Source organism: Camelus ferus, chromosome 1, assembly GCF_009834535.1.
Source record: "Camelus ferus isolate YT-003-E chromosome 1, BCGSAC_Cfer_1.0, whole genome shotgun sequence".
In the NCBI taxonomy this organism is placed as follows: domain Eukaryota; kingdom Metazoa; phylum Chordata; class Mammalia; order Artiodactyla; family Camelidae; genus Camelus; species Camelus ferus.
The window spans coordinates 92,784,131-92,811,600 of record NC_045696.1 but is presented as its reverse complement, the minus strand read 5'-3'; the positions used below and the strand labels follow the sequence as shown (position 1 = coordinate 92,811,600).

Sequence of the window (27,470 nt, the reverse complement as noted above, 5' to 3'; positions counted from 1 at the left end):
TAATTCGTTTTAGGAAATTTCACTGTTCACTCAACTACAGAGGAAACCCAATATCCCCAAAGTAAGTCATACAGAAAAATCACCAACGTAACTACAAACACATGTAACTCCAACAAGAATCCGACACGTACATACAAAGCTGAAGAGCTAGATGAGGGACACTCCCAAGTGGATGCATCAAGGAGATGCTCCCAGTATGCGCAAGCACATTGGCTGCCATTAAACAGAGAGTACGGACCACTGCAGCATTGTCCTGTCTCAGGGCCCCTGCTTAGCCCAGAGCCATTCCACGTCATTTTAGAGACACTGGGCCCCAGTCCATCAAACTCCCGTGAACTTTCAGGACCAACTGTTCTCAACTAGCTGTCCTGAGCCACATCTGGCTATGAAGGAGAGTCAGCACCATTCTAAATTACTTGGCCTATGTGAATTTATAGAGACTTAAAAAAAAAAAAGTAGCTAACTAAAGGGTAGAGACTTTAGCCTCTGAGTGTCTATTAATCTACAAGGCAGCACTGAAAATCCCTTCTCAGTTTATATTTACAATGGACTCAACTCACTAGATTAAAGCTGCTGCAGTCACTGCAAATTTGGAGTTAAATGGATTAAAAAGAGTCGAGTTCATACATCAATTCTAACAGACCAGCACAGTACACGTCTGCAGCCTATTCATCACCAGTGCATTTGAGGAAATCGCCATTATGTCAGGCTCAGAAACCCCTGCCAGGACTATGCTTAAAAAAAAAACCTGCAACTTTTGCATCAAGTCCCATGGAACAAAGTGAAACACTACCATGAGTTATTTTCAAAGGAAAAGTCAAGGCACGCAGGGACAAAGGTGCATGCAAATTACCTATATGCTCAACAGCAGTAATAACGATAATCTCGTATTCTTCCTGCATACCATGCATTTGTGCTTAACGTATTATTAACGATTAATAATTAATCGCTAGGCAACAGAGTATAACCAAAAATTTCAATCGCAAACCCTGTAGACAACAAAAACTTCAACTGAGAGCAGAGGAAGACCTGGAGGTTTCCATCCAGTGTCTGCCCACCCAAATGAGAATCGCAGAAACAAGGGTTTTATTTAGATGGCGGGCTTAACATGACTGTTTACTCATCACTGAAGAGAAAAACTATACATCCTAACGGTACAGAACACGTTTCATAGATCACACACGCTTGCCAAATAAACCAGCTCGGACTTCCCCTACTTTAAGAAGCTGACGTATCAGTGGCAGTAACTGTTAGGCATTGTTAAACGTCCGCATTCCAAGACAAACTGAGGATTACCCGTATTTAACGTTGTTATGTTCCACAGGAAAGAGATGAGCTGCCCTTTAGCCCAACTGATTCTTCGAAATGATGCCTCCTTGATGATTTATTGATCTCCCCTTCAAGATTCTTGGCTTTGAAATAAAATTCTCATTTTTTTTTGAAAGGCTTGACTATCTGTCACATCACTTTAAGTTTTATAGGTTAGCATAAAAATTTACAGGCACCATCAGTGTCAGTTTGATGCCGATATCAATATAATTCAAAATAAAATCCGTGGTAGGCTCAGAGCCTGATTTCAGCTTGAGTTATCCATGAAAACAACTGGGATCTCATGGGCAAGATTTTATTCACAGGCCCTGTAAGAAACCCAAGAGCTGGCAGCCAGCAATCGCGTACAGCACTTGAACTGCTTTTGGTAGAGGCTCGGGAGATGTGAAATTCCAACTGACATTTGGATTTCATGAACTCATGTCCAGATTATATAAATAAAGTTACCCAGATTTTATAAATCAGCATCAACTGTTTGGATAGCTACCATCAGTTCTGATCAGTGTTAATTACAACATTAACAGAGGGGAATTAACCAGAGACAGGTAGGCACACGGGAACTGTGAATGGTTGTTGACAATGACGTATATTAAAACAAGTATCTACCCTGAGGGCTGAAGCTTTCATTAAATTCTCAAGACTTCAGTAGTGACATATTCAAACTCCCCCACAGCACTCGGGAGGCACTTGTACCCTTGAACAGAGAAGCCCCTTTACTTCTCCCCTGGGAGGAGGAGCTGGACAGCTGTAGTGTACAAGTCTGGAAGAAACCCTAACAGCCTGAACTCTCCAGTTAAAGGAGGGCTGTTTTCTTACATAATAACCATGTTTGTGCGTATCTAGTATTTTAATAGAGGAAGTTTTACCATGCTTTAATCTGACATCTCTGGGTCTAATAAAAGATAAATGATATAACCTGCCTGGCCTGGTTTAGAGGGATTACAGTGTATGCATCCAAGTGGGAGGAGGCACACATGGTCATCATAATGCAGACCCCCTTATCTGGTGAGACTGAGCCCCAAACATCACATATACAGACTGGTCCCATGAGGACAGCAAACAGAGAGATAACCATGAGGAGAGAGGGGAGGGGAGAAGCGGAGGAGATTCTAGATTATGAAGTGACCTCCTTCTAAACAAAGCTCTCCTGAGTACAAGGATTGAGAGCAATTCAGATCCCCAGAACACGGAGCCTGCAGCCACATCCCTGTCAAGTTTCTCACAGGCCAGCCCAGGCCAAGGCTTGGCTAAGGAAGGGCGAGATTCCAAGGCTCCTTTGGCACAGCGAGGTCACCCCAGCCCCAGCCGGCTTCAAGGCTGCTGGCCTCTGCACAGCTGACCAGAGACTCTCCCAAGAACAGGAAGCAGGGAGGGTGAGATGGACTGTAAACCCCCTGGCAGGCAGGAGAAGAGATGCCCTCCTCTGGAAACTCAGCCTGGCCTGTCTCAGGTGGACGTTTAAATAACACAGCATGGCCTCCAGGGAAAGGATGAACTTACATGACCAGGGAGAGAGCCATCCCCCCTCTTTCTGAAAGAAAACCAGGACGAGAGGGTACCAACTCCTCCAGTAACAGTTCTCGTCACGTCACAGCACACCGTATCATCCCCACAGTCTAAATTCCCACCCAGATTACTCCACAGAAATGAAAAACCGACTGCTTTCTCTTCCTGATGAAACAGAAAGTGTTCTCCACAACTTCAACAGTGCATTTTTTTAACACGTGTTAATATTTTGCAATCTCTCTTCCCCAAGTTGGATAGTTTTACTTCTTTAGTCTTTCTCCGTATCTTATTTTTCTCAACAGCAATCCTGCCTCATTCATTTTTTTCTGCCTAATGGCCATGCTAACAGGTAGAGGGGACATGGCACCATGAGGACCAGAATGTAAGCTCCCTGAGAGTAGAAATGGTGAATGCCTTGTTCACTGATGCACCCCCGGGGCCTGGAATGACCGGGCCAGTAGTGAGCACCGAGACGGTCTGAGCAGAAAGACCCACCCAAGCACGGGCCCTAAGGGTCCAGATAGTCCTCCGATTCCCAGGCCGACACTGGGAGTAAAGCAAAACCTAGACCCCAAAGAATGGCAGAAGGACTCCAAGAGAGGGGAGTGTGAGGAAAACCAGTTGCTGGAATCATGAAACATAGTAAGTGTGAATGAAGGAATGACCACAGGCAGCCTGCTCTCTATAAATATGGAAGAAGATTAATATAGGAACTATTCAGAGGCAGTTCCCTTGAGACCAAAATTATCCACTTACTTAAGTTTCCCAAATAGCCTTCTAGTTAACACTTTACCCCAGGAATTTAAAATCAAAGAGAGTGAGTCATGGTACTAAAAGGAGGGCAGAGTCCCTTAGGAGAAAAACAGGAAGGTCAGGCCAAGCCCAAACCCAGAAATAATTAAGCGCAGTGCGGGGAGAGTTGCAGGTATGGGGCAGTTGAAGGCGCATGACAGCCATTGGATATGGGATCAAAAAGACCTGAGTTCAAATCCTGGCTCCGCAATCTGAGCCAATGTATTTTAAGTCCCTAAGCCTCAGTTTTCCCATCTCCAGCAGTACCTACAGTGACAGATGCAGAAGTTCCTAGCCTAGTACAGGACTCTAAGCAGGACCAGCATGAAATGAAAATACGGGGCTTTTTCCTCCCAAAAAAATAATTTCCAGAGGGCCTTCTAAGGTACAGATCACACACATGAGAAGCTGGCCCTCACCCTAAGAACATGGCAGATTGTATAATGCTGTAACATTTTCTCCATCTTTGCTACTCTCTTTCTCCCAGGTCTGTTTCCCTGTAGATATCAGTTGAGAAAAAAAAAAAAATTCCTTTCAAAAATAAAGAACCTCAAAAGAAAATTAAAGGGCCTTACCAACGTTAAATTTACTTAGGTTGATAACCATACCCTGCTTATATAAGAGAATGTCCCTATTTCCAGGAAATTCACACTGAGGTGTTTAGGGGCAAAGAGCTATGAGGTACGCAACTTATTCTCAAATTATTCAGAAAAAATAAGTGTGGGGGGTGGAGAGAGAGAGGATGAGCAAATATACAATGATGAGGCCAATCGGGTAAAGTTAAGGTAAGTAAATCTGGGTAAAGGACGTACGGTGGTTCTCTGTTGCACTCTTGGTCTTGCAACTTTCCTACGAGGATAAAACTATTTCCAAAGGAAAAGCTAACCTAAAGTTTCCATGTAAGCTGCAGGGGCGAAAAGAGGAAACAAGAAGATAATAGCAAATATAGGCAAGATTGTATGCCCTGTTTAGACAGGGGCCATTTCTACTTTGTTAACTGCTAAATCCCCAGCACAGAACCGAGGTCAAGACATATTTAAGGCAGGAAGGAGAAAAGGGAGCAGCATCCCGTGTTCAAACTGGCGCAGGGAATAAGGACCCGGAGCAGGGACAAATGACTGATCGTCACACCAGTGCTTGGCAGTCAGCGAGCTGCCTCTGTTTAGAATGAGACCAAGTAATCTTGTGAACATGGACACACGGTGTGACACGATACAACCACACATTGCACTACGCTGCCCAAGGCCTTGGTCCTCACCACTTACTAGGAGTTTGGTTAGACCCTGCTGGGGCCCACCAGTTACCCTTTCCAGATCTCAGAGTCCTCACTGATAAAATGTAGGCGTTACTAATTCATCCACCAAGTACTCACGGGACATCTCCCAAATGCCAGGCCCTTAAGTCATGTTCCCTGTTCTCTACAGCTTCCATTGTAGAAGGAATCTCACATTAAATAATTTCTCAAGGTCCTTGAGGTCTTTTCCAGCCCCGAAAATTCTGTGCAAAAACTGAGGCTTTTTACTTCAAAAATAAGAGTGATCATTATAGGATAACCTCTCTCTAAAGTACTCATAAGCAAATGCATCCTCTCTCAAAGGTGAAAATATATTCGAGATGCCCTATGTTTCTTAACTTAGAAAAAAAAAATCTGTACACACAGGCAGTAAAATGCTTCAGAGCAGATATAATTAAGCCTCCTGCCAAAAATCAGGTTGATTTTAGTTGCCAAAATTCTCGTTCCTTGGCAAGTTATACAAATAGCAAGAATTCTGAAAATTTAACAGAGCTCTGTAGCTAGAAAAAAACATGATAAAGGTAGAAACACTTTTTCAAAAGCAATAAATTTATCAATGAGAGAAATAACTTTGAAGTACAGATTAATGATTAGTATTAAAATTATAACATCAAATATATTTTAATTTTCTGCTTCATCAGCCCCCCTCCTTCACAGTCCGCTAGCACAAAGATGGTTACAAAGGCTAATTTTGTTAAAGACCTTGGAGAAAAGAGGAAAGAATTGCTCCTTCTTGAATACTAAAGATGATCAAATAGGAAACCAGTAACATTTTAGCATCTTATATAAGTTAATCTAATTTAGAAATAATTTAGGACTGTGATTTATGCAAAACTTATTATCTAGCCAAGAAAAAAATCTTGTATTACTGGTATCAGAAACATGGTACCTACAGTTGCCAGATAGGACACATCAACACAGATTTACATAATTTAGGAGAAATGGTAAGGGAAAGGGGATCAAAAACTATCAAAAGGATCAAAGCAAGAGGCAAATGAGAGTATTATTTTCCAGACGGGTTCTCGGGAGCTAAAACAGGTGCACACATCTATGAAAGACGGTCTTAATCACAGGCTGCGAGTTGAGACACTGAGATTGAGTATTTGTCCTTGAAAAACCACTATTCTCCTGCCACTGACATAATTCACAAAGATCTAGACACTCTTACTATTTCTCGGTAGACGCAAAGAGGGACCGCTTTAAAGAGTTAACTTCCACAGCTAAAGGCTATTCATCTGTGATTTTGCAGAGCAGCAGCTTTAAAAGTTTCACCCTGAGAAATGACAAATGTTCTAAGTGTCCTTTGGAATCATGGAGTCAACACCTTACCAGACAGTAAGTTACCAGATAGTGAAATCATCATTTGATCTAAATGCTACATAGATTACGTTAATCTATTTGTCAAGTTCAGCACCTGGTTCCCCATGGAGAGTTAATAACCATTTATTGGCCATGAAGACACAAAAAAGTCATTTGGGTGCCACCAGGTGGGGAGAGCCCTGTCTTACAGAGCCCCGCTGCCCTCGGTGATGGAGAAACCAGGGTGACACTCAGGATCCCCAGCCCTCCGGCAGCTCTGCAATGAACACTTGGCACTCACCTGGCCAACACGCAGAGGCTTTGCTATATTTTCTTGTAAAACTGCTTTTTTGTCACAATATTCCAATACAATAAAGCTGTAACCATTTCCAATAATCAGAAAATGCAGAGATTTGAGCTTTATTCCACAGAAAATCCACTTAACCTTTCATAATACTCAGCTCAGATCATAAAGGCCAGTTGAGTAGGAATGGCAGAATGTTGGCTTTTAGAATTAACCCTGCTACTAGCTGGTTGGTATGAATATGAATATGCCTTCTCATCTATTAAAGGAGAGTGGCTTTAGTCAGAGGTTTATATGGTTCAGAAGGGGCAAGAAGTAACAGATTACTTTGAAATATGATGAAAGCTGAGGACTTTGTTCATAAGAGGGGGATGCCCAAAGTATATGCATGTACACATAGTGTTTGGAATTATGTTTTTGAGATTTCACAATGTCCTGAAGCCCGACTACAGGTTCTGGTCAGAATTCCCCAACCAGGTGGCATCTCAAGTCCTTCCTAGTGCTGCTATGCCATGCATCACTGTGGACCAGGGTGTTGCTTATATCCTTAACCTGATCTTCTAGGAAAGCTGTCTTCTAGAGGCTCACGTTTTAAAGCCCATTCTACATAGAAAATTACCTGGGCATTTGTTGCCTTCAAGAATCCTAGTCAGGAATCTGAGCATTGGGACGTCTGAGGTCTTTGCCATTAGCTGCCCCGCACATACAAGCCTCCATCCTCTAAATGTGCTGGTTGGTGGGAGTTATTCCCTTCCCTGTAACTCATTCCTCTCCCACCTGTTTCCTGAAGAAAAAGGACTGATCCCTCACTGCTGAGGACTCACACCCAAGCCCTGTGGTTCTGTAAGAGCCATGCTGCTCACCCTTTATTGCGCCATCACCTGGGGATCTTGTGAAAATGCACATGCCAATTCAGTAGGACCCAGGTGGAGCTGTGAGACCGCATTTCTAACAAGCTCCCAGGGACCACCCCAGCAGATACCAGCTCTCGGCCCCCACCCCAGTTCCCTAAGCCCCCTTCTCAGCCTGAGGACAGCCTGAGACACCATGGTGTCTCTTGGAGTCCTCCAGTGCCCTCTAAAAGGTCTGGAAGCTCTTTTAAAACACTTAAATCCATCACCCACCCCCAATTCCCAGTTGCTTTAAAAGAGAAAACTGTGTGTGACACACCATTGTGTCACAATAGCGAAAAAACTCTGGATTTCAGAGTCTGACAAACCTGGCTTTGAACACCATCATCTAACGATGTAGTTTGTGGCAAAGTGTTTACCTCTCTGAGTTTCACCTGTCAAACTGTCCTGCTGAAAGCCTTAAAAGGGATAACACTGGTAAAGCAAACAGCATCACCAGTTCTAATGACCACCTTCTTTCAGCATCAGCCCTAACATTTCCTGATGGCGCCCCAAGAATATTCGAATACAGAATCCACCGATTCGTCCTGACAAGGGCTAAAATTAGTTATCTTAACATCTGCTCCAAATTCCTGTGTCCCCCTTACCACTCGAATGTGCAAAGAAGGTACCATCACGCAAAACGAGAGCGATCTGAGAAAACAAGATTTCTCCCTCACAACTCTGCACTTGAAGGAAGAATGTTGGGACCCTGAGCAACAGTTTTCTCACATGTTAGGTGTTGGGGGTAGAACAGATGTCTACAGGGACTGACAAAGTTTGCCTTCCACAATAAAATGTGTGCACTTCTCTAAGCCTCTAGGTAGCCCTTAGTTTTCCAGGGTAGACAGACAAGCACAAGTCTAATAATACTCGAGATTCATCTGACGCACTCCAAACAGTGGTACTGTTCTCCCAGTTCCTGTGCTTCCTATTTATTTCTGCATCAGTCCTTTCAATTATCCTGTTGTGAACAGTGGAGTCCTCATTATGGATGAGTCAAAATAAAACACTTAATACATTCTCTGCTGCTCACTGTTAATAGCCTTCCCAGAGTAATTCTACTTACCATCAGGAGGCCATGGAAAACCTTGTGAGATCAGTTAATGCTCAAAGGTATCTATTTGCATCACGAAACAGATGTATCAGCTGTCAAGCTTGGACAAATCACACTTTAAGGGCACTAAGAAAGCAATGATTATTAGAAGGAATATGAAATAAATCTGTTAGTGAAAAAAAAGACCATATGAAGGTGAGCATATCACCTGCCCCTCCCCACTCCTCTGTATAAAACCAAGAGTTTCATGTAGCACATTTGCCCAAACTAGTGAATAATTACAAAAGATACCAAATCAGTAAATTAATACCTGATTTAGTTCACTAACCCAGATCAATATTTTAGTAAATCTACAACTTCAGTCCAGTGACTCTCACCCCTTCACAGTGCAACAAAATCACTTGAAGTTAAACAAATACAAAGATATTGATATAAGGAATGAAAGAATGAAGACCCCAGGATGCCAGACCCATCCTGCAGAGATGATTTAACTAGGATAGCATAGGACCCAACTTTCGGTACTTTTGAAGCACCCCAGCAGGTTCTAATGTATAACCAGAGGTGAGAATCAATCTTTAGTCTTTGGGTTTTAAATCACCTTAAGGAAGTGCAGGCTTAACACATATTGAGATTATAGATTATTTCTTTAGTCTTTTCTGTACTCTCCAACTTTTCAACAGTAAGCCTGTATTGTGCTCAATTAAGTGAAAAAAAGAATTTTACAAAAAATGAGCATCTACAAAATCCCAAGTGTAAATGACTCTACATTTTCTGCTTCCATATTCAAACACATACTTATATCCATATTCTTTTGAGATGTCCCCCCTTCCCATACCTTCAGTATAAAATTGGCTATCATCACAGAAAATAACCATTATCAAATTCATGAATTCTACAGTTCCATTGAGAAAGTATTTTCCACCTTAAGTCTGGGGTTCTTAACCCACCAGAATATAACTGGCTGCCCACTGGAATTATGTGCAGAGTTCCAAAAATTCCCCGAGGCTCTGGCCATACCCCAAATCAATTAATCAGAACCTCTGGGCTGGGACCCAAGCAACAGTTTGCTGGGGTTTTTTGGGGTTTTTTTAATATCCTCAGGTGATTCCAATGTGCAGCCAAGGCTGGGAGCCACTGGCTTAAAGAGGTAATTAATACAAGTCTCTAGAGATAAGCTTCTGCTGGTTTAAAAGCACAATACCTTGAAATTCTGACACTGGTATAATTTCAAAAAAAGTGGTCATCTGTGGATATGCATTGATATTCAACTTCAAGTTGCCAAGGAATAAAAATAAGACACCAAATAATAAATATGTTTCCTCTTCTCCATTTTAATTGGGGATAAGTCACCATCTTCTACATTTAAATACAAGTTCTGAGAACACTGTTATATGTCAGTCACATATTCTGACCAAGAGACGAATATGGACAAAACAATTTTGGACCAAAAAAAATGTGTTCACAGGTTCTACATTTATCCTCCCAAATAGGTGTTATTCTCGTAGTAACTTTGCTACCTAGAAGTCAGAACTGTACTCTCATGGTGTTTTAGTTTCTTAGATGAAAGGCCTTAATGCCAACCATTTTTCTTCTCCGTAAATCTGAAATAAAAATGCATCTTCTTAACTTTTAAACAAGCTCTATGCTGTTAAATTATTCTCCTCGCGTACCCCCAGGCCTCCTTCCCTCCTCTTACTGACAAAACTGGTGCTTTTGTTTTGGTGCAGGTCTACTCTGACCCCCCAGGGCAAGAATTATCCCACAGACAACACTCACTCCTGTGCCTGGAGATTTTCAGACCCAAGCAGCAGAGAATATTAATAGTATGCAAAATAACTTCAATTAAACAGCTTTTAATAACAGTGTTATTTTAACAGACAAAACCTCCATTTTCAGAGTCGAATAAAATAAACACATATATAACCAACATGGAAATTCAGAGTCGAATAAAATAAACACATATATAACCAACATGGAAATTCTGGAAAGTATTATTAAATGAATTCAGAAAGTCTAAGAAATTCTTTTAAAGACACGGCTTCGCCCCTTCCCATTTAGAGGCATTCTCCATTTGCAGTCGTCTTTTCTAAAGCACACTAGGATGCTCAGCAGAGCGGCCTTTCCCTTCTCAGTCTCAGCATGGCACAGTTTATACGTATGCTTTTGTTATCCAAGGCAAAAGCATGGGTGAGGGAAAGAAGACAGTCTGCAGCCAGAGAGCGATGCCTTCCAAGCACCAGGATGAAAGGCTAGACTGGAGAGAGTGCAAAAGTAATGCAACAGTAGGTGGTGCTTCTCTCCCCTGTTAATTGCCATGTTTTAACGAGCACCTACTGTATGCAATGCACTCATCGAGGTACTGGAGATGGAAGTCGGAACAGTCTCTGCTCCCCTGGAACTTAGAAGTATGAGGAGGGCAGAAACTAAACTGGTTCTCACGAAACTGTTTTATGGCAACAGTGATCATACCACAAGGCAGTGATGCAGGATGAGAGAAGAGTCTAAAAGGGGGGCTGACCAGATCTGGGAAGTCAGAATCAGTTTCTCTGCAGAGGGGGCCCTTACTCTGGGATCTGAAGGATGAGGTGGCAGCTGGCTAAGCAAAGAAGGGGTCAGTTTTGTGGGAAAGGAATGTGAAGGTCAGTGTAGCTGTGGTGCCAAGAGGGAGGGAAGGCACAAAACAAGGCTGGTGAGTCAGCCAGGCACTGAGGGAAAAGGGAGTGAGTGTGAAGACCTGGGGGCCTCTGCATAGCTGCGGGGAGGAGGATGCGCACCTGGGTACGGCGCACAGAGGGATGTGCTAAGCCAGGAACACACTGTTGGGAGTTACTGGTGTACAGATGCGAGTTGAAGCTGTGGGAGTGGGTGAAACACCCACATTGGGCTATAGGCTTCAAATAAACAAAAAACAAAAAATCTGAACATTCCTTTGAAACCCACAGTTTGCACATGTGCTAACCCCAAACATACTTGCTGAGAGAAATAAGCCCTAAGAAAATATAAACTATGGCAGGTTTTGGGGGATGACTTTTCATGTACACAGTATAAAGGAACAAACTGGAATTTCTAATCTTTGTTTTGATAGATGGGAGACAGGAGGGTTTTGTGATTATAAATAACAATCACTAATAATTATTACTGTGGTCCAATGAAAAAATCTGGATCTTTTGTATAACTAAATTAAATAATTATACTGCCCTGAAAGAACCCCGAATCCACCCGTGGAAAGACATTTCATTCTCCCACCCATCTCTGTGCATACTTTAGGCACACAGTAGAAAAGACAATTGGGAAAATGAGACAGCAGAGGAAAATTAATTATAATTATGGAAATGCAGCTTAAAGAACAAAGGCTTAAATTTGTAACACGTCTGAGGGGATATAATTCTCATAAGTAACCACTTAAAATGTGAGAAGTCTACAAATCTGAAGAAGTTGACTGTTTATTAGTTATATTTCTTCTTTCTAATTCAGTAATTAGAAAACTGGTGTTCCCAAGCATAAAAGAACACAATCAAGGACCTTTCTGCTTGGCTGGACTCCCAGTGGCCACAGGTTTAAGAGAATTTGAGAGTCTACTGGGAAAGGCCAGCCAAGGATATCACTTAACACAATAGGCTTGTTTCAGACAACAACTAAAGCTAGACCTTCAAAGACTGAACACTGTTAACTTCTCATCCACCTGGGCTTCCCAGGTGTCCAGATCTTCAATTTGCCCTTTTGCAATGCACTCTACCCACATCTGTCCATGCCCTCCATCATTACGAAGTGTGAATCACCTCGACACAGAAAGCATGACAAAACAGAACACAGTGGGTTCAGTTACCCAGCAAAATCCCCCCATCAAGTTAGATTCCTAGTGGGGAAAAGAGGCTGGGACACCTCACCATGGGTTTTTCTAAATCTAGACAATTGCTTGGTTCTAATCAATCCAGCTACACAGCTTGTAAGAAGCAAGCACAATAAAGAACACCAGTACCTTTGGGGAAAGGAAGTCACTCTAATCCAAAATGTTAGTGGACAAGGGCCAGACTGGAGTGGCTCCAGAGGGGCCCAAGCAGAACTGTCAGGGGTGAGGAGAGTGGGATTCCATCCATTCCATGTCCCAGTACCTGAGCCCCTATTACGTGTACAGCCTGGGTGCCTGGAGGGGTAGGCAGTGCTCTGAGGACTGAAATCACTCCTAAAGACGAGCAGGGGAACAGCTACTGAAGAGTAATTCAGAGACTTCCTAAGGCTTATGGGAGCAGCCCCCACGGCAGGTGAGAGGAGACGGAGAGACTGTGTCAGCAGGTCTGGGAAGAGGACGGAGCGACTGCATGCCCAGCCCATCCTCCACAGCCTGCAGCAGCCGACACAACTCCATATGGAGAAACACAGATATAAGAGAAAGGGCAGAAAGGGCGGGGACCAGGCGGTTGCCCAAGAGTCTGCAGGGCAAGGGAAGCCATGCCTCAGCCAGAGGGAATTAGAAACAGACAATGGGTGGGGCCAAAGGGGGACAGGGGGCCTCTCTGAAGAGCCCGTGGTGATAGAGGGGGCCGGGGCAAAACCAAATATCCACAGAAGGTGGAAACAGAGAGAGAATTATTTCACCACCAGTGATGTACCAACAGGTGCCAGGATGTGGGTCAAAGACCTCTGCTTCCCCCGGTCTCTTCCTTGTACCCAAATCTGAAGATCTAGGCCTTGAATTCTTCCTCAAGGGGAAGAACTATAACAAAGCCAGATGAACCCTCACCCTCAACCCCCAACATTCAGGTCAGGCCTGCACTGGGCTAAGGGAGGAGGTGGGATTTAAATGAGTTTGAGATTAACATTTTAAGCCAGATTAGACCCTCAATGACCAAAAGGAGCCAGAAAGTAATAGAATCTGCCCAAGCTGCTGCAAAGAGTATTTTTTTAAGTATTAATTGGAGAAAAAATAAAACATTTTTGTGTATATGCTGCATTAAGTTGAGAATACTCAATAAACCAGTTACAAATGGAATGCCCATCATGGGGAAAGGCTCCCCCAACAACTCCCCCCCAAAAAAACATTAAATGTTAATATAAATAGCATTTCACTGAGGCTCTCATTGAGAATTTTCTCCATCTTCAACAGATGAAGGAAAAGCACATGTTCCGAAAAGGGTACAGAGTAGGCTTGTTTCATACCAGCTCACAATAAAGTTTGTGTTCTAACTAGACAGAAGCAACTACTTTTGTAAGGCCTGAATGGCTGGCTCTGCTTTGTCTCGGGCAAGGAAGAAGGACAGAAATCACTTTGGTCAGTCAGTTCTCAGCAAACTCCCCAATCAGCCTCTGTTTAAAAGTAGCCTGAGGAGAGGAAGTAGAGAAACAAGCATTTCTTGAAATTACACCACTTAGAAAGAAGTTTAGAGGTCATGTGTCCTAAATCAAATCACTTGGCTGACATGGAAACTTAGTCCCAAAGGGAACAAATCACCCAAAGCAACCTTGCAGGAGGGTGGCCCCTGCAAGATGCCACAGCTGGGTCAGGCCTTGCCTCCCTTAGCCAAGCCTTCACTGCACCTCTGGCATGTTTGCAAGATGCACCTGAACATCATAGACCAGAAAAGACACCTGCCCTCCATGCTTTCTGCCTGGTGGCCACGGTGGGGAGACTTGAGTGTGGGGCTCAAGTGGAAATCCACTGGGCAAAGCTGCTTCCAGAATTAGTTCTATTATAACTTATAACATTTAAACGACTCAAGTATCTTCTCTCCCTTTAAGATCTATCTCCCCCACCCCTTTCTCAATTTGTCTTTGAAATTTTTTCCATGCAGTGTTCTTATCCAGGAGATAATACTTTTGATCTTAATGATGCTCACAAAATCTTGACTATTATTGCATTAGTAGGAATTCTCTGTGCACTGGTATTTTCCTGGACTTAGAAGAGGATGTTTATACAGTCATCATCAGCTGGAAAAACCAGGTTTTGACTCAGTAAAGGAATGACACTCTAGTAAGAAATCTAGTAATGTCCCAAACCCCTACAGCAGGCAGGCTGCTGAAGTCATAACTTGCTAATAAACTAGCCTAAATTCACTCCTGCATAATTTCATTCTCCTTTCATATTTACCAGGCAGGACCTGGCATTCTTCTTTCTTTTTCCAGCGAGGATGGAATTGCAGTGATGGGCAACTTCTCCACTCCTCTTTTTGGAATATCATGACGTTTGTCCTGAAACCTTGTCAGTCCTCGATCCTGCTCTCTGCATGGTCAGGAGGGACTCAGGAGGTCCCTGCACACACACACCTCCCCCTAAAGAGAAATGGAGCTTTCTGCCAGGGCAAGGGTAACTACAAAATTTACAGTCAAACAGGACTCTCTCCTCCTCGTCGCCGTCTAGCCAGGCTTCCCACCCCGCGTTCTGGCCTTAGGGCCCTCCAGTTCACCCCACGTCCTGCCGGACTACACAGAGACTGCCACATTTCTGCTAGAAGGGAACTTTGGAATCTGGAAAAAGCCTCATTTGAGAAATAGGGAAACTGAGGGTCCCCTAGGTGACAAAAGGCTACATGAGTGAGCAGTAAAGCTGGAGACAGAGCTAGTCTCCAGGATCCCATCCCACCCTGTCTTCCTTCACACGGGCCATCCAGTTTCTATCCTCACACCACCGACGAGGCCTCTGGCCAGGAAGGGAAGGCTGGGGGAAAGTAATTATTTAATTAAATCAATTGATTAGTTTCCTTAGAAGGCTGTTAAGAGGCAAAGTAAAAGTACACAGAAGGCACTTTTTAAAAACACATACTACATAAACATTTAATACAAGAACTATCCTTAATTTTATCCCTAGATAGTGAGAGATACTTGTAATTTCTAGTCTAGATTTATGACAGTCATTCAGAAACAGTCATGTAGCAACGTGGTAACAACAGAAATAAATTTCAACAGAAAGTGGGGTGATACCATAATAACGTGCAGGAAAACAATAATTTTTCCAACATCACAATTATAACTATCAATACATGAAAACAAAAATTCCCACCTCCAAGTATATTACACTAAGGAACTCCAATGTTTGAAAAAGCTTACATGCATTAGAAATAGTGTGTATTAATTGCAAATCCACTGATCACTGGTATAAGAATCTGTGTCCTAGGATGGAAAAAAGTGCTGCAATTCATGACAACCAAGAGAAAGAGCTGAGGGTAGAGGTAATTTTCAAGTAATAATAATTCATGAAAATATAAGCCATTAAAGCAAAGATCATACTACAGAAATCACTCTTAGCCCAAGTTTTTTTTCTCTATGAAAACATATTAGAACAAAGCCAACTAGAGAAAAACTCTAGCAATTGGCTCCTTTGATAGGTACACAATCCCTTTGACTTCAACAGGTTCCCTAAAAATCTAGGTAAAGGACAGACAAGTGGGAAACACAAAACCAGCCCATCATAATTCCTACAGGGGTCCCTTCCTCACTGACACAGAATTAAGTCAATTCCAGCAGCTCCTTTCTGGTGGCCAGCATTCACCATTGCCGACCTTTCCCAGATACTCCATCCCTACATCACGATTGCTATGAAGATGAGAGTAGGTAAGAGACTGGACAGAAACAGAGGATTAGTGTTTCTCTTCGGGTTGTGAGTGTGTGGGTAATTCTCAAAATTGTTTCCAATGAGAACATACCTCTCCCATACTCAGAAAATGAATATGCTTTATGAACTGTTGAAGAGTATACAAATGTTACATTTTTATTTTTACCCTTTTATTGACCACTTAAGCCCACCTAGTCCTCACTTTAATGTAGCTTTTTTCTCCTGGGAATACTGCCGAAGTCTAGCACATTTTGCCCATTCAAGGCTGCATATTCTAAAAGTCTATTATATTGCAGGGGAAATGGTTCTTTCCTGTTTCTAATGTAAGGGGTTTTGTTTCTTTTTGTTTCGATTGATCTGGTTATGTAAGAAGAGTTACTGGCAGACAAGAAGGTCCTCCAAAAGAAATCTGACATTTCTGACGCAGAGGGGTCCTGTCCCCTCTACTCTCTCAGAAACGTTCTGAAATCCTCTGCAAAGGTATTGTCACTAGCACTCCCTTGGCTTAAAGTATACCTCAACTCCTTACACCTCTCCATTAAGTTAAATAAATTCCTATCTTAACAGACATTAATTTTCTGCAGAGGTAAACAAAAAGGAAGAGCAGAAGCATCATAATTTCCCAAATTACATATCCTTTGGCACAGAGATCCAAAATGGTATCTTACACTATCAGAGAGACTTAAAGCTATTGCTTTGTCATAAGTGAATATAATCATGATTCTAATTGGCTTTAATACTTTTAATCTTGGGAAGATTTGATATCTCTAAATCCTCTCAAAAGAGTAACTTTTGAATGTAAGAGTAACCAATTCGTATTTTAAGTATTCTACTGCCCCCTTGTGTACCTCACGTTTAGTGACAAGACAGCTCGCAAAATACGTAGTCATTGCGCTTCACAGAAATACTTCAATGGAATTTCATAGACTAGAACCAGAAAGAACCTCAAAAATCATTGAGTCCAGGACACTCACTTCACAGAGGAGAAAACAGATCCTGAAGGATTATACAACTTGGTAAAGATCAGACACTGCTAGTTGATAGCAGAGCAAATACTGCTGAATAGAACTTAAACCTCTCAGAGTGTTAATTTCTCTACTGAAATGGGGGTGGAGCCTGGAAGAAAATAGTGGGGTTTCGGAGTTAAGCAGATGTGAGTTTGATTTTACATCACCACTTCACAACCTCCCCAAGCCTCTGTTTAACCATCCATAAAGTAGGATGAATAGTAACAATTGCAAAAGTGTTGAAAGGATTTAATAGGACAATGTTCTTCAAGCCCTCGGCATAAATACTTGCAATCCAGTGATACACTAAGTGGTAACACAACTATAAGAATACATAGGAAATTGTTTGTAAGCTGTTACAGCCTTTGAGATCTCGGGACACAGGGATTCTAAAATGATGAATTCTAAAAACACCTCCATCTGACCTTGTTCAAAATTCGCACAAAATTTGGCAAATTAAAGCTGATCTGTCTAATTCCTATGTTTCTTTGATTATCACATTTATTCTTTTTTAATACAAGTAAATTTGTAACAGAAGATACCACACAGCAAACACTGTCAGATGAGATTCACAGGAAAACAAAGTAGAACTCAGAGTGTTAAGTCAACACTTTGTCTCCTTTGCTAAGAGGCCTTCACCACTGCAATGCCAAGAGAGCCGGCCCAGAAAGGTAGAGGCTGGCATTTTAGATCTGACCTTATTAACAACTGGCTGTGTCATCTTGGGCTGGTCATTTCATTTCAACTTCCCTTTCTTGACCTGTAAATGAAGCCATCCTCCAACTAATCAAGTCCTACACTGAGGAGGTATCATGAGCACGAAAAAACACAGCAAAACGTGCCTTAACAAAGTAAACAGGGTTAAGTTTGTTATCTTAAACTTAATCTGAAGCAATAAAAAACATTAAGTCTGTCTCTAAATTGGGGGAGAAAAACCAAACTTAGAAAGTCGAAGGCAGCTAAGATTACAGGATTCTGTTAAACAGCACTCCACTCCCTGTGAAATCTCTCGCTTCCCTCTACAATTCCACCAGCTTTTGATGGAGATTAGTCCAAAAATTCTGGCAACACATAAATCTCTGACTCGTAAGTAAATTTCACTCAAGGGCATCCTGATATCAGGATTGACAAGAGCTGATCCCTGATGGCCTCACAAAACAAATACACCATCAGGGTAAAGGCGATTCGTCTTAGTTTGACATGGAAATGATTAATATTGATGATTCTCTGATATACAGCTGCAGTAATGCACCCAGATAGTATGGTTTAGTGCTGTGACCTGCTCTGTTTTTATCCAGAGCCTGACAGAAGGGACACAGCATGCTGGTAATAAGCCCTGACTGGTGAGCCACCAATATTAACCAAACACTACCTATGGCTCTAGCTCCCCAAATTTCAAACATCAGAAAGGGGTACTACTGGAGCCAACGGTGCAGTGGAAGAGGAAAAGCACTGACACAAACTAACTTGCCAGGTAGGAGGTGATGGCACCATCACAGTCATCCGGGTGGGCGCTTGCTTCCAGCTGTGGGACACAGGTCCCATGGGGCTGCTTGGGTACTTTTTCATCGACAAGTGAACTCAAGCTCTTGGTTCAACCCAACAATTATCGCCTATTTGCATCCAGAGTGCTGATAAAAGTGCTATCAGAAACAAAATTAAAGCTCTAAGGACGGGAGGACAAAATGCAGCTCACCATGAAACAGGCTGTTGTCCACCAGGAAGTGCCTGCGGTACTGCACGCTGTTCTTTTTCTCCAAGTTCCAGTAACTCATTGTCAGAAGATTCCTGGCGCAGCATCAAACCCAAACTGCCCTGTCAAGGGAAATAGAATGAGACCAAGATGAAGCCAACGGCAGCCAAACGCCCACATGGGTCACCGGATGCCATCAGCCTCCGGGCATTAGGGGGCAGTAAACGGGGCTCACGGCTTCTCCACACAAGGAGCCGGGACCCCCCCCCCCAGGTCCCCAGAAACTTCCCAGGTAGTAAAAGGTCATTTACAACATACCACAGCAAGAGCTTTTTCAAATAGCTCCTTACAGGGCTCAAAGTTACCACTGCCCTGGGGGGAAAAGATCAACCCACCATCAGGGAACCAGTTTCAGGATTGGTTTATGTGCTCGAGGCCTCGCCCACAGTCGGCCAGGACTCAAACCAGTCTGTGCTGGTAACTCTTCAGAAATTTCTGTTGCAGGAGGGTAGATGGGACAACAGAAGGGTGACCGGTCATTCCCATTGTTAGCACCACTCTGGTGAACTACATACATGATCATTTTATGGAAATCTCAGAAGTTGTATGGGCATCCATGTAGCCGTAGGCAAAGGCACACACAGGAACAAAGCTTACAACCCTCTTGTGGCTTCAGCTTGGGTGTCCATCCAGGACCACATCCAGCCTCTGCCCGGGCTGACCTTATTGGTGTAACCAGAGCCCAGTGAACCAGGAGCAGGCCTGCTCCTCCGTGAGGGTTGGCCCTGCACAGACAGAGAAGCACAGTGCTAACCAGAGCAAGGACTTGAAAAGCAGAGATCTGAGCTGATGAATTCAACTCCTCCAAAAGCTGATGTGCATAACCCGGAACAAGGCTCCCTTTGTTCATGGGAATGGGCTGAAGCAACTTTTCAGAATTCCAGCTTCTCTTCTGGTCACAGAATAAAGCCAGGCAAAACCAGGCAAGGCTGGCACAAAGGAAAACCCACAGGTGGGAAACAATTTGTCATCACGTTCTGAAAGCAATCTCGAGTCTTGTAAAGGCACTCCAGGATGGAGGCGGTACTGAAAAGAGTGGATGACCAGAGCTGGGGCTATTCACTAATGGAACCACAAATGGTGTAGGTTCCTAAAGCTTTTGCCAGAGCTTCCCCTTCATTCCCTAAACCTAAGTCTTACCCCTCCTTCCTCTAACTGCAACCTGCCCGATGTTTTCCCTGGCTCCATGCCTGACTCCCCCTTCTTCTTACCCTACCCCCATCCGGCTAACTCTGGCCCCTGCTCCCATCCCCTCAGGCGGAGGGTGAGCCCCATCTCACTAAGATAACATCACCCAGGGAACCAACTCTAAAATATGACAGAAAACAGATGACTATGGAGACAACCCTCCCTGCTCTTTCCCCACCCAATACTGCATATGACAGAGATTTCTTTAAAAAACATTTTAGTTATATAGATACATATGCTCATCGATTTAAAAAAAAACTCAAATACTAAAATTCATCACAAAATTTTTTTCATTGAAAATCCTCTCTTTGAAAAAGAAAAAAAAGAAACAGAAAATTCTTTCTTCTCTCATTTCATGTCCCTTTCCTGGAATGACCACTTCGGGGTGTATCATTCCAGTCTTGTTTGTGCATTTACTTATCTATACATATATTCACATATTCAGTGTTGAAGACATGTTTTTAATAAGAATGCCTTTTCTCAAGAATCGGAAATAATTTTCAGTGCTAACAATAGTAACTATTTCCTACAAAAGTGTATTCATGATTTATATTAGAACTATTTTAGGTTACATGGAATTAAGGAGAACTCTATTCATGCTAATTTTTCCTTACTAACTTGATCATAATTATGGCTTCATGTGTCATAATTTTGCCCTCTCTGTTCATTACCAATCCAAGGAAGACAGTGGAATCAGAAGATCAAATAATAAAGGGCATTTGTATATAATTTAAAAAACACAAGCACATCCCTGACTCTCATTTGATCATTCCTTTTAACCAGATGAAAGAAGGAGAGAAGAGGATGTCAGAATAAGTGACTCACTCATGCTTCGAGGAAAAGTAGCAATGGGACTTGAAACCTTATCTTTGGATTCCAAACTCTGAGGGTAGGTGTTTTTAAGAAGAGGCAACTGAGTTTAAATGGCTGAGCCAGACACAAAGGTGTGAGTAACTGAACCGTACGGTCTCCAGGCTGCGTGCTCCCTATTTTGGTTCATTACTAGCATGTCTTACCTCCCCTGGTGTCTGTTTGCTGCTGCAGGGCAGGCAATAAGCTGCCTCTGAGTGCCAGACCTGAGCTGAGCACACACCACAGGCCCTCCGTAAACATCAGTAACTGCTCCATTATATGCCCTATTTCCTAGATTCCCTCCAGTCAGAGACTGGAGGGAGACATGTCCACTCTGGCTTCCAGAATCAGAGCGAATGATTTCAAAATGTAGAGATACTAGAGGTGGAGATAATGACTGAAGTTAGAAGGGCTGAATGAAGCAGGGGATGAGACAGCTGTGCAGTAAAGCCAAAGCATGCAACAAAGCTGTTTTCACTTGTGAGGCAAATCCCTATCACTGCTTTAGCGTGAGTTTCATGGAACACTACAAAACTGTTCAAGCCACCTGAATAGCTTAATAAAAGACAAACTACTCAAGTTCGTGTATGTAAATCAGAGTTCTAACACTATGCTAAAGAAAAAAAAGAAAGTCCTAAAAGAGAACTTTAGGAGGCAGAGAACATATGTACTTACATTTTTATCTTTAAGTACAGGGATTTGTCTACTACATGCTGACTGTCTCCACCTCTTCCTCTGTGACTACTCCCCACCACAGCCCATTCTCCTCTGGCACCCCTCTGCCATAAAAACCAGCACTCTCACTCCCATTAGTTTAGATTCTTTCTTAAAAATAATTCATTATTCGTAAACTATTTTATGGGTTATACAATATTCCCACTCATGTCTTGTCTAGACCTTAACAATAGCCCTGGAAGTCACGCATTATTAAGCATGAGTTCAAAGAGGCCAATAGGAAACAGTAGATTGCAAATTCATGACTTCTGGCTCCAAATCCACTGTCCCAGTCCTAGGGTTACACTCTTTCTAGCCTCCCTGACACTCTGCTTCCTTACAGAAAGAGCCTACGGTTGTATTACTCATGATAACCAAGATTAATTCTTCCCACCTCCACTACTCAACCCATCCCCACTGTGGGCCAATGAAGGAGAAGAGACAGGAGAAGAAGAGTTGACTAAACCTCACTTATTCAAAGAATACTTACCTTGTTCCCTCGGCAGGAGCCTTTGGAGTAAACACATTGGAGGGGATCTGAGCAAAATGTCAGTCCTTTGAGTATCAAACGGCGGGACTTGCTTTGCAATAAAATTTGAGTGAGCTACTTGGACTAAGTTCAGAAACACCAGGACCAAATTTTCGAGCCAGATGCCATTGTGAAAACTGTCTGAGGGGCTCATGTGTTTTCCAAATTGCTAACAACAGGGAAGAAGGCTATGGCCAGAGATTAAAGCAGTGCATAAACTCCCCCTGTTGTTGGAACAGGAGTGACTAGTTCATGGGATGCAGTAAGGCATCAAGGGGCAAGGGGAAAAGGACTAGTGGTCAAGGTGCCTGAGCTGCAGCCCAGGTCTCCCTCTAACTCAACTGCCTCCTGTCTCTTCACGCCCCTGTGCTTGGGCGGCCTCATCTGCGAACAAAACAGGGGGTGGTGGTGAGTGAGATGCTCTCTCCCTCTCCGAGCTCGCAGCCTTGATATTCCACATTCCACTAACAAGGACTATGGGCAACTCCCCGCCCCCCACTAATATCCCAATCCATTCATCTTTAATTATAAATTAAAATAGCCTTGAGAAGCTACAGAGTTAATTCCCATTAGTATAGCCTTTAACTCATACAGAGAAGTGCCAATTTCCTTCTCTTTAAGCCTCCCTGAGACACAAAAGACATAATTAATAGGCTCTGACAGTAATATTTGTAAAACAGTAAGTTCTTAGAAACAGGAAGACACAAGGAAAAAGGTCCCCAAACTGTGTCCTGCACCTCACAACCTCTGACACAACACATTTGGGAATTTCTGCACCAAGGTCTCCCTCAAGGTTGAGAATTCAAACAGTGTCCAGTTAAAAGCTGCAATTTCAAGGACATCTGCTCTTCTCACACTTCTGCACTAACTTTGAGACAAACAAATCAAGAGAATTGCACAGTGCAGGGATGGGCTGAGAGGGACCATGGCTCCTGTCCTCTGGCCAAGGCCTAGACTAACAGGTTCCAAAGCAGTTCAGAGGCCTGGGTCAGACGGGCCAGGTCACTGTCCTCCCTTCCCCCATCATAATTTCCCTCCCCCACTCCCTACAGGTTTCCAAGCACTGCCAAACTGGTTGTTAAAAGGCTCTGCAAACAGCCTAATTCCAGAGCTAGCCCCCTCCCAGCTATGTACACACAGGGAAAGAAATAAAAGGGGACTTTGTTCATTTTTTAAGGCTCACAGGGGACACCACTAAACCCCAAGTTCCTGGTCTGTTTTCTTTTCTTTAAAGCGATCAGGAGCTGAAAATGCTCTGAGCTAAGTTGAGCAGTGAGATACAATCACCCTCCAAAGACACATGGTTGCTTCATTTGAAAGGGCTGGTTTCATGTATATAGTAATATGTGTCTAGTGCTTGAAAGAGTTCATACCTTTTGGTTCAGTGATTTAGCAGCTGGAAATACATCAAAAGGAAATAATTAAAGATACAGACAGAAATGAATACACAAAAAATATTCACTGCATCATTTCTTATGTAGGGTAGATATTAACCACTGCATTCGCAAAAACTTTGTAAATGAGCATAGGAAATGCTCATGACATGATGCTATGCAGAAAAAAGTAGGACAGAGTATAATATCAACTGTCAAAAGCAATATTGCCTAAAATAATGGATTTCAATCTTAACAAGAAAGAAATGCTTTTAATATTTTGCCACTGTAATGTTTGCTGTAGGTTATCTGTAAATATTCTTTATCATGTTAAGAAAACTCCCTTCTATTCTGATTTTTTGAACAGCTTTTTGCATAATTTGATATTAAACATTATAAGACACTTTCGCTGTATCTACTGATAACATATACCTCCACTAATCTGTTAATATGAATTTTCTAATGTTAAATCAACCCTGCAGTCCCGAGATAAATCTCATTTGTTCACAATGTATTATCTTTTTAACATATTGCTGGATTTGGCTTGGTTTGATGATTTTTACATGTATATTTCTAGGTAAGGCTGGTCTATAGTTTCCATTTCTCATATTGTTCTGGACAGGATTTTTAGACTGAGGTTATCATAATGTCAAAAAATGCATTTCTATCCCCTGGAAGGATTTATGCAAGTTTGAAATTGTTTCTGCCTTGAGCACTTGGTAGAACTTGCTCATAAACCCACCTAAACCTAGACCTTCCTTTATGGAGAAATATCTGACTACTGGCTTATTTTAAAAATTATAGAATTATTCAGTCTATTTTTTATAATTTAATTTTGGTAAGTTATACTTGTCTGGAAATGTATTCATTCCCTCTAAGCTCTCAAACATTTTAGCATAAGGTAGTTCCTAATATTATTTTTGTAACATCTACATCTGCTATTCCATTCCTAATATTGTTTATTTGTGCCTCTCTCCTCTTTTTTAAACCAGTCTTACCAAGTGTTCATCAACATTACTAATTTTTTTTTTTTTACACGGAGCCAAACTATCGTTTCTGATCCTCTCCATTGAATAACATGGAATTATTACTATTATTTCCTTCCGTCTATTTTCTCTGGGCCTATTTTCCATCTTTTTCTAACTCTCTGACTTCAACATCTAGCTATATTTTCAGGCTTTCTTCTTTTCTCATATAAGCTTTCTTCTCCTTTATTTATCTATTTGTGTGTGGGGGGGAGATGATTAGGTTTATTTATTTATTTTTAATGGCAATACTAGGGACTGAACCCAGGACCTCTTGCATGCTAGGCATGCAGTCTACCACTGAGCTACACCCTCCCCTGCTAAGCGTTCTTTTCTACTAGAAGCGTTTCTACATGCTTTAGCTGCTTACCCCCACTCCACGTTTTGACTCATAGTATTTTTGTTATCATTCAGTTAAAAGTATGTTCTGATTTTCCATTGCAATTTCTTCTTTGATCCAAAGGCCATTTTGAAACATATTTCTGTAATTATTCATAATCATCTTTTGTTACCAGTTTCTAGCTTAATCGCACGGTGGTCACAGATCTGGTCCATATGATACCAATCATTCGCTGTTAAGACTTAATGACAGAGTTTGAGGTCACTGGTTATAAATGTTCTGTGTGTGTTCGAAAATAGTATGTATCCCACGGTTTCGAGATGCACTGATCTTCATATGTCTAACAGCTCAAACTTAACTGTATTTCTCAAATCTATGTGGTAACCAATCTTTTCCTCACTTTACCAAGTGCTGATGAAGTATTTTAAAATACCACTGGGAATATACTGGTTTCTCATTGTAGTTCTCAGTTTTTGCCTAATATATATTAAGACCACATTATAAGAAGCATACAAGTTCTTTCTTTTCTTGTGAGTTCAAACTCTTCAATCAGTATGACCCTCTTTTGTCTCTAAAAATGTTTTGACATTTAAAGTCTAGTTTGTGTGTTATCAATATTGCCAGCTTTTAGTTTTTGATGTCAATATTTTCAGCTTTTAATCACTGGTTTACCTTTTTCTATTACTTTACCTTTACCTTTCTGTATACGTGTCTTTTATAAACAGCAAATGGCTAAATTTTCAGTTTTCATCTAGTCTAACAATCTTTTGTTTAGATTAGAGTTACTGATACATCTGAATTTACTTATACATCTTATTTTGTGTTTGCTCCGTGTCTTGCCTATTCAATATTTCCTTTCTCAACTTTCTCAACTTCGAGATTTATTCTCTTTTCTCCTGTTAACTGGAAAGTTACTCATTCTTTTACTAAATTTAGTGGTTGCCTTAGAAGTTTTAACATACACACTTTACTTATTCAAGTCTAAATCTCATCAGTGTGTCTAACTCCCTCCCAAACTATACAGCAACTTTAGATACATTGACTCCTTTTGCTTCTTCAACTTACATCACTTGTTTTATCTAGTTCCCACTGAAGACATCATTTATTATTTTATACAGTCAGTGCATGTGCTTTAGTTACAAATTTTCCTTTTCTTTGGTCTTCATTTCTTGTTTGAGACCCTCCACCTGGGAATAATTTTCTTCTGCTTTAAGTGTATCCTTTTCATGAGGATCTGGAGAACCCTCTAGGTTTTTGTTTTTGTTTCGTTTTTTGAGTCTGAAAGTCTTTATTTTGTCTTTGTTTTTTAAAGATATATTTAATGAAAACTGAATCCTAAGCTGATAGTTAATTTCTATTAGTGCATGAAATTTAATATTCTACTGTCTTCCGGCTTCTATTGTGGCTGTGTCAGGATAATTTGTCATGTCTTTGAAAATAAGCTGCCTCTTCTTTCTGACCTTGCTTAAGATCTTCTCTTTATCTTCTGTGTTTGGCAATTTAATTATCTTTTGTCTCTGTGTGGATTTTTTTCCTTATTCTGAACAGAATTCAGATGACTTCATGAATATGCAAAGTGATGCTTTTTATTGGTCCTTGAGAATTCTGTTATTATCTCTTTCAGTGTTGCCTCTTCCCATTTTCTCTCTTCTGTCTTAAATTATATTTAAACATACTGAATCTGAATTACCTATCTTCCACATTGATTAACCTTTCTTTTGGGTTTTTCATTGTTTTGCCTCTCTATTGCCATCTGAAAACTTCCTTCAGCACTGTCATTCAGCTGAAAATTTCCTTGTTCAGTTTGGGTTAGTTTGCTTGTTATATGTATTCACTGAGTTAAATTATTTTCTTGAAAAAATTCTATTTGGCTCTTTTTTCAAATCAGCTTGGTTAGTCTTTACAGTTTCTTGTTCTCAGCTCACATCTTGTGTTTAGTGATTTTTTTTTTTTAAATACTCTGAGATGCTCCTTTTCCTTCTAATTTCATTGGTGGGGGTTCTTTGAAGTCTGGGATAAAAATAGATTCGTCCAGAGGGGGTTGAGCCAAGATGGCAGAGTAGAGAGACTCACAGCTCGTCCTCTCCCACAAATACACCAAGAATTACATCTACAAACCCACTGAATTCACAGAACACCTAATGAACTCTAGAAGAGTGTCTCTCATTTTGAAATACAGGAGGATTCTCACAAAATCTAATAAACAACAAGTTTATACTGTATAGCACAGGGAACTATATTCAATATCTTGTAGTAATTTATGTGAAAAATATGAAAATGAATATATATATGTTCCTATATTACTGAAGTATTGTGCTGTACACCAGAAACTGACACATTGTAAACTGACTATACTCCAACCAAAAGAAGAAAAACAAAGATTCCTCCAAAAGAAGGGGGGACATTGGTGTTTGCTTAGTACCAGGGACAGTTATAATGTGGGAACTCTTTAAATCAAATTTTCATCTTTAAGTTTTTCTGACCACCTCGTTACTGGGATTCCAGCTACACCTGTATTAGAGCTGATTCAGGATCACAAATTCTCAGGACCAAATAATCAAGATCTGCTCAGAATCAAGATTTTTGATAGGTGATTTTCTTTACAGTCTTATAGGGTTGGAAAGAGGGTAAGTAACTGCTTTATTTTTGTTTCTGCTTTTATTCCAATACAC

The 27,470-nt window shown here is 41.5% G+C and overlaps 1 protein-coding gene across 1 annotated transcript in view; it reads right to left on the bottom strand.

Moving 5' to 3' along the window:
* Positions 1-27,470, bottom strand: part of PLCH1 (phospholipase C eta 1) — a 198,116-nt gene that overhangs the window by 157,156 nt on the left and 13,490 nt on the right. The window contains 1 exon segment of the mRNA XM_032485844.1: positions 18,721-18,839. Within this exon segment, the coding sequence (XP_032341735.1) occupies positions 18,721-18,799 (79 nt within the window). The 5' untranslated portion in view covers positions 18,800-18,839.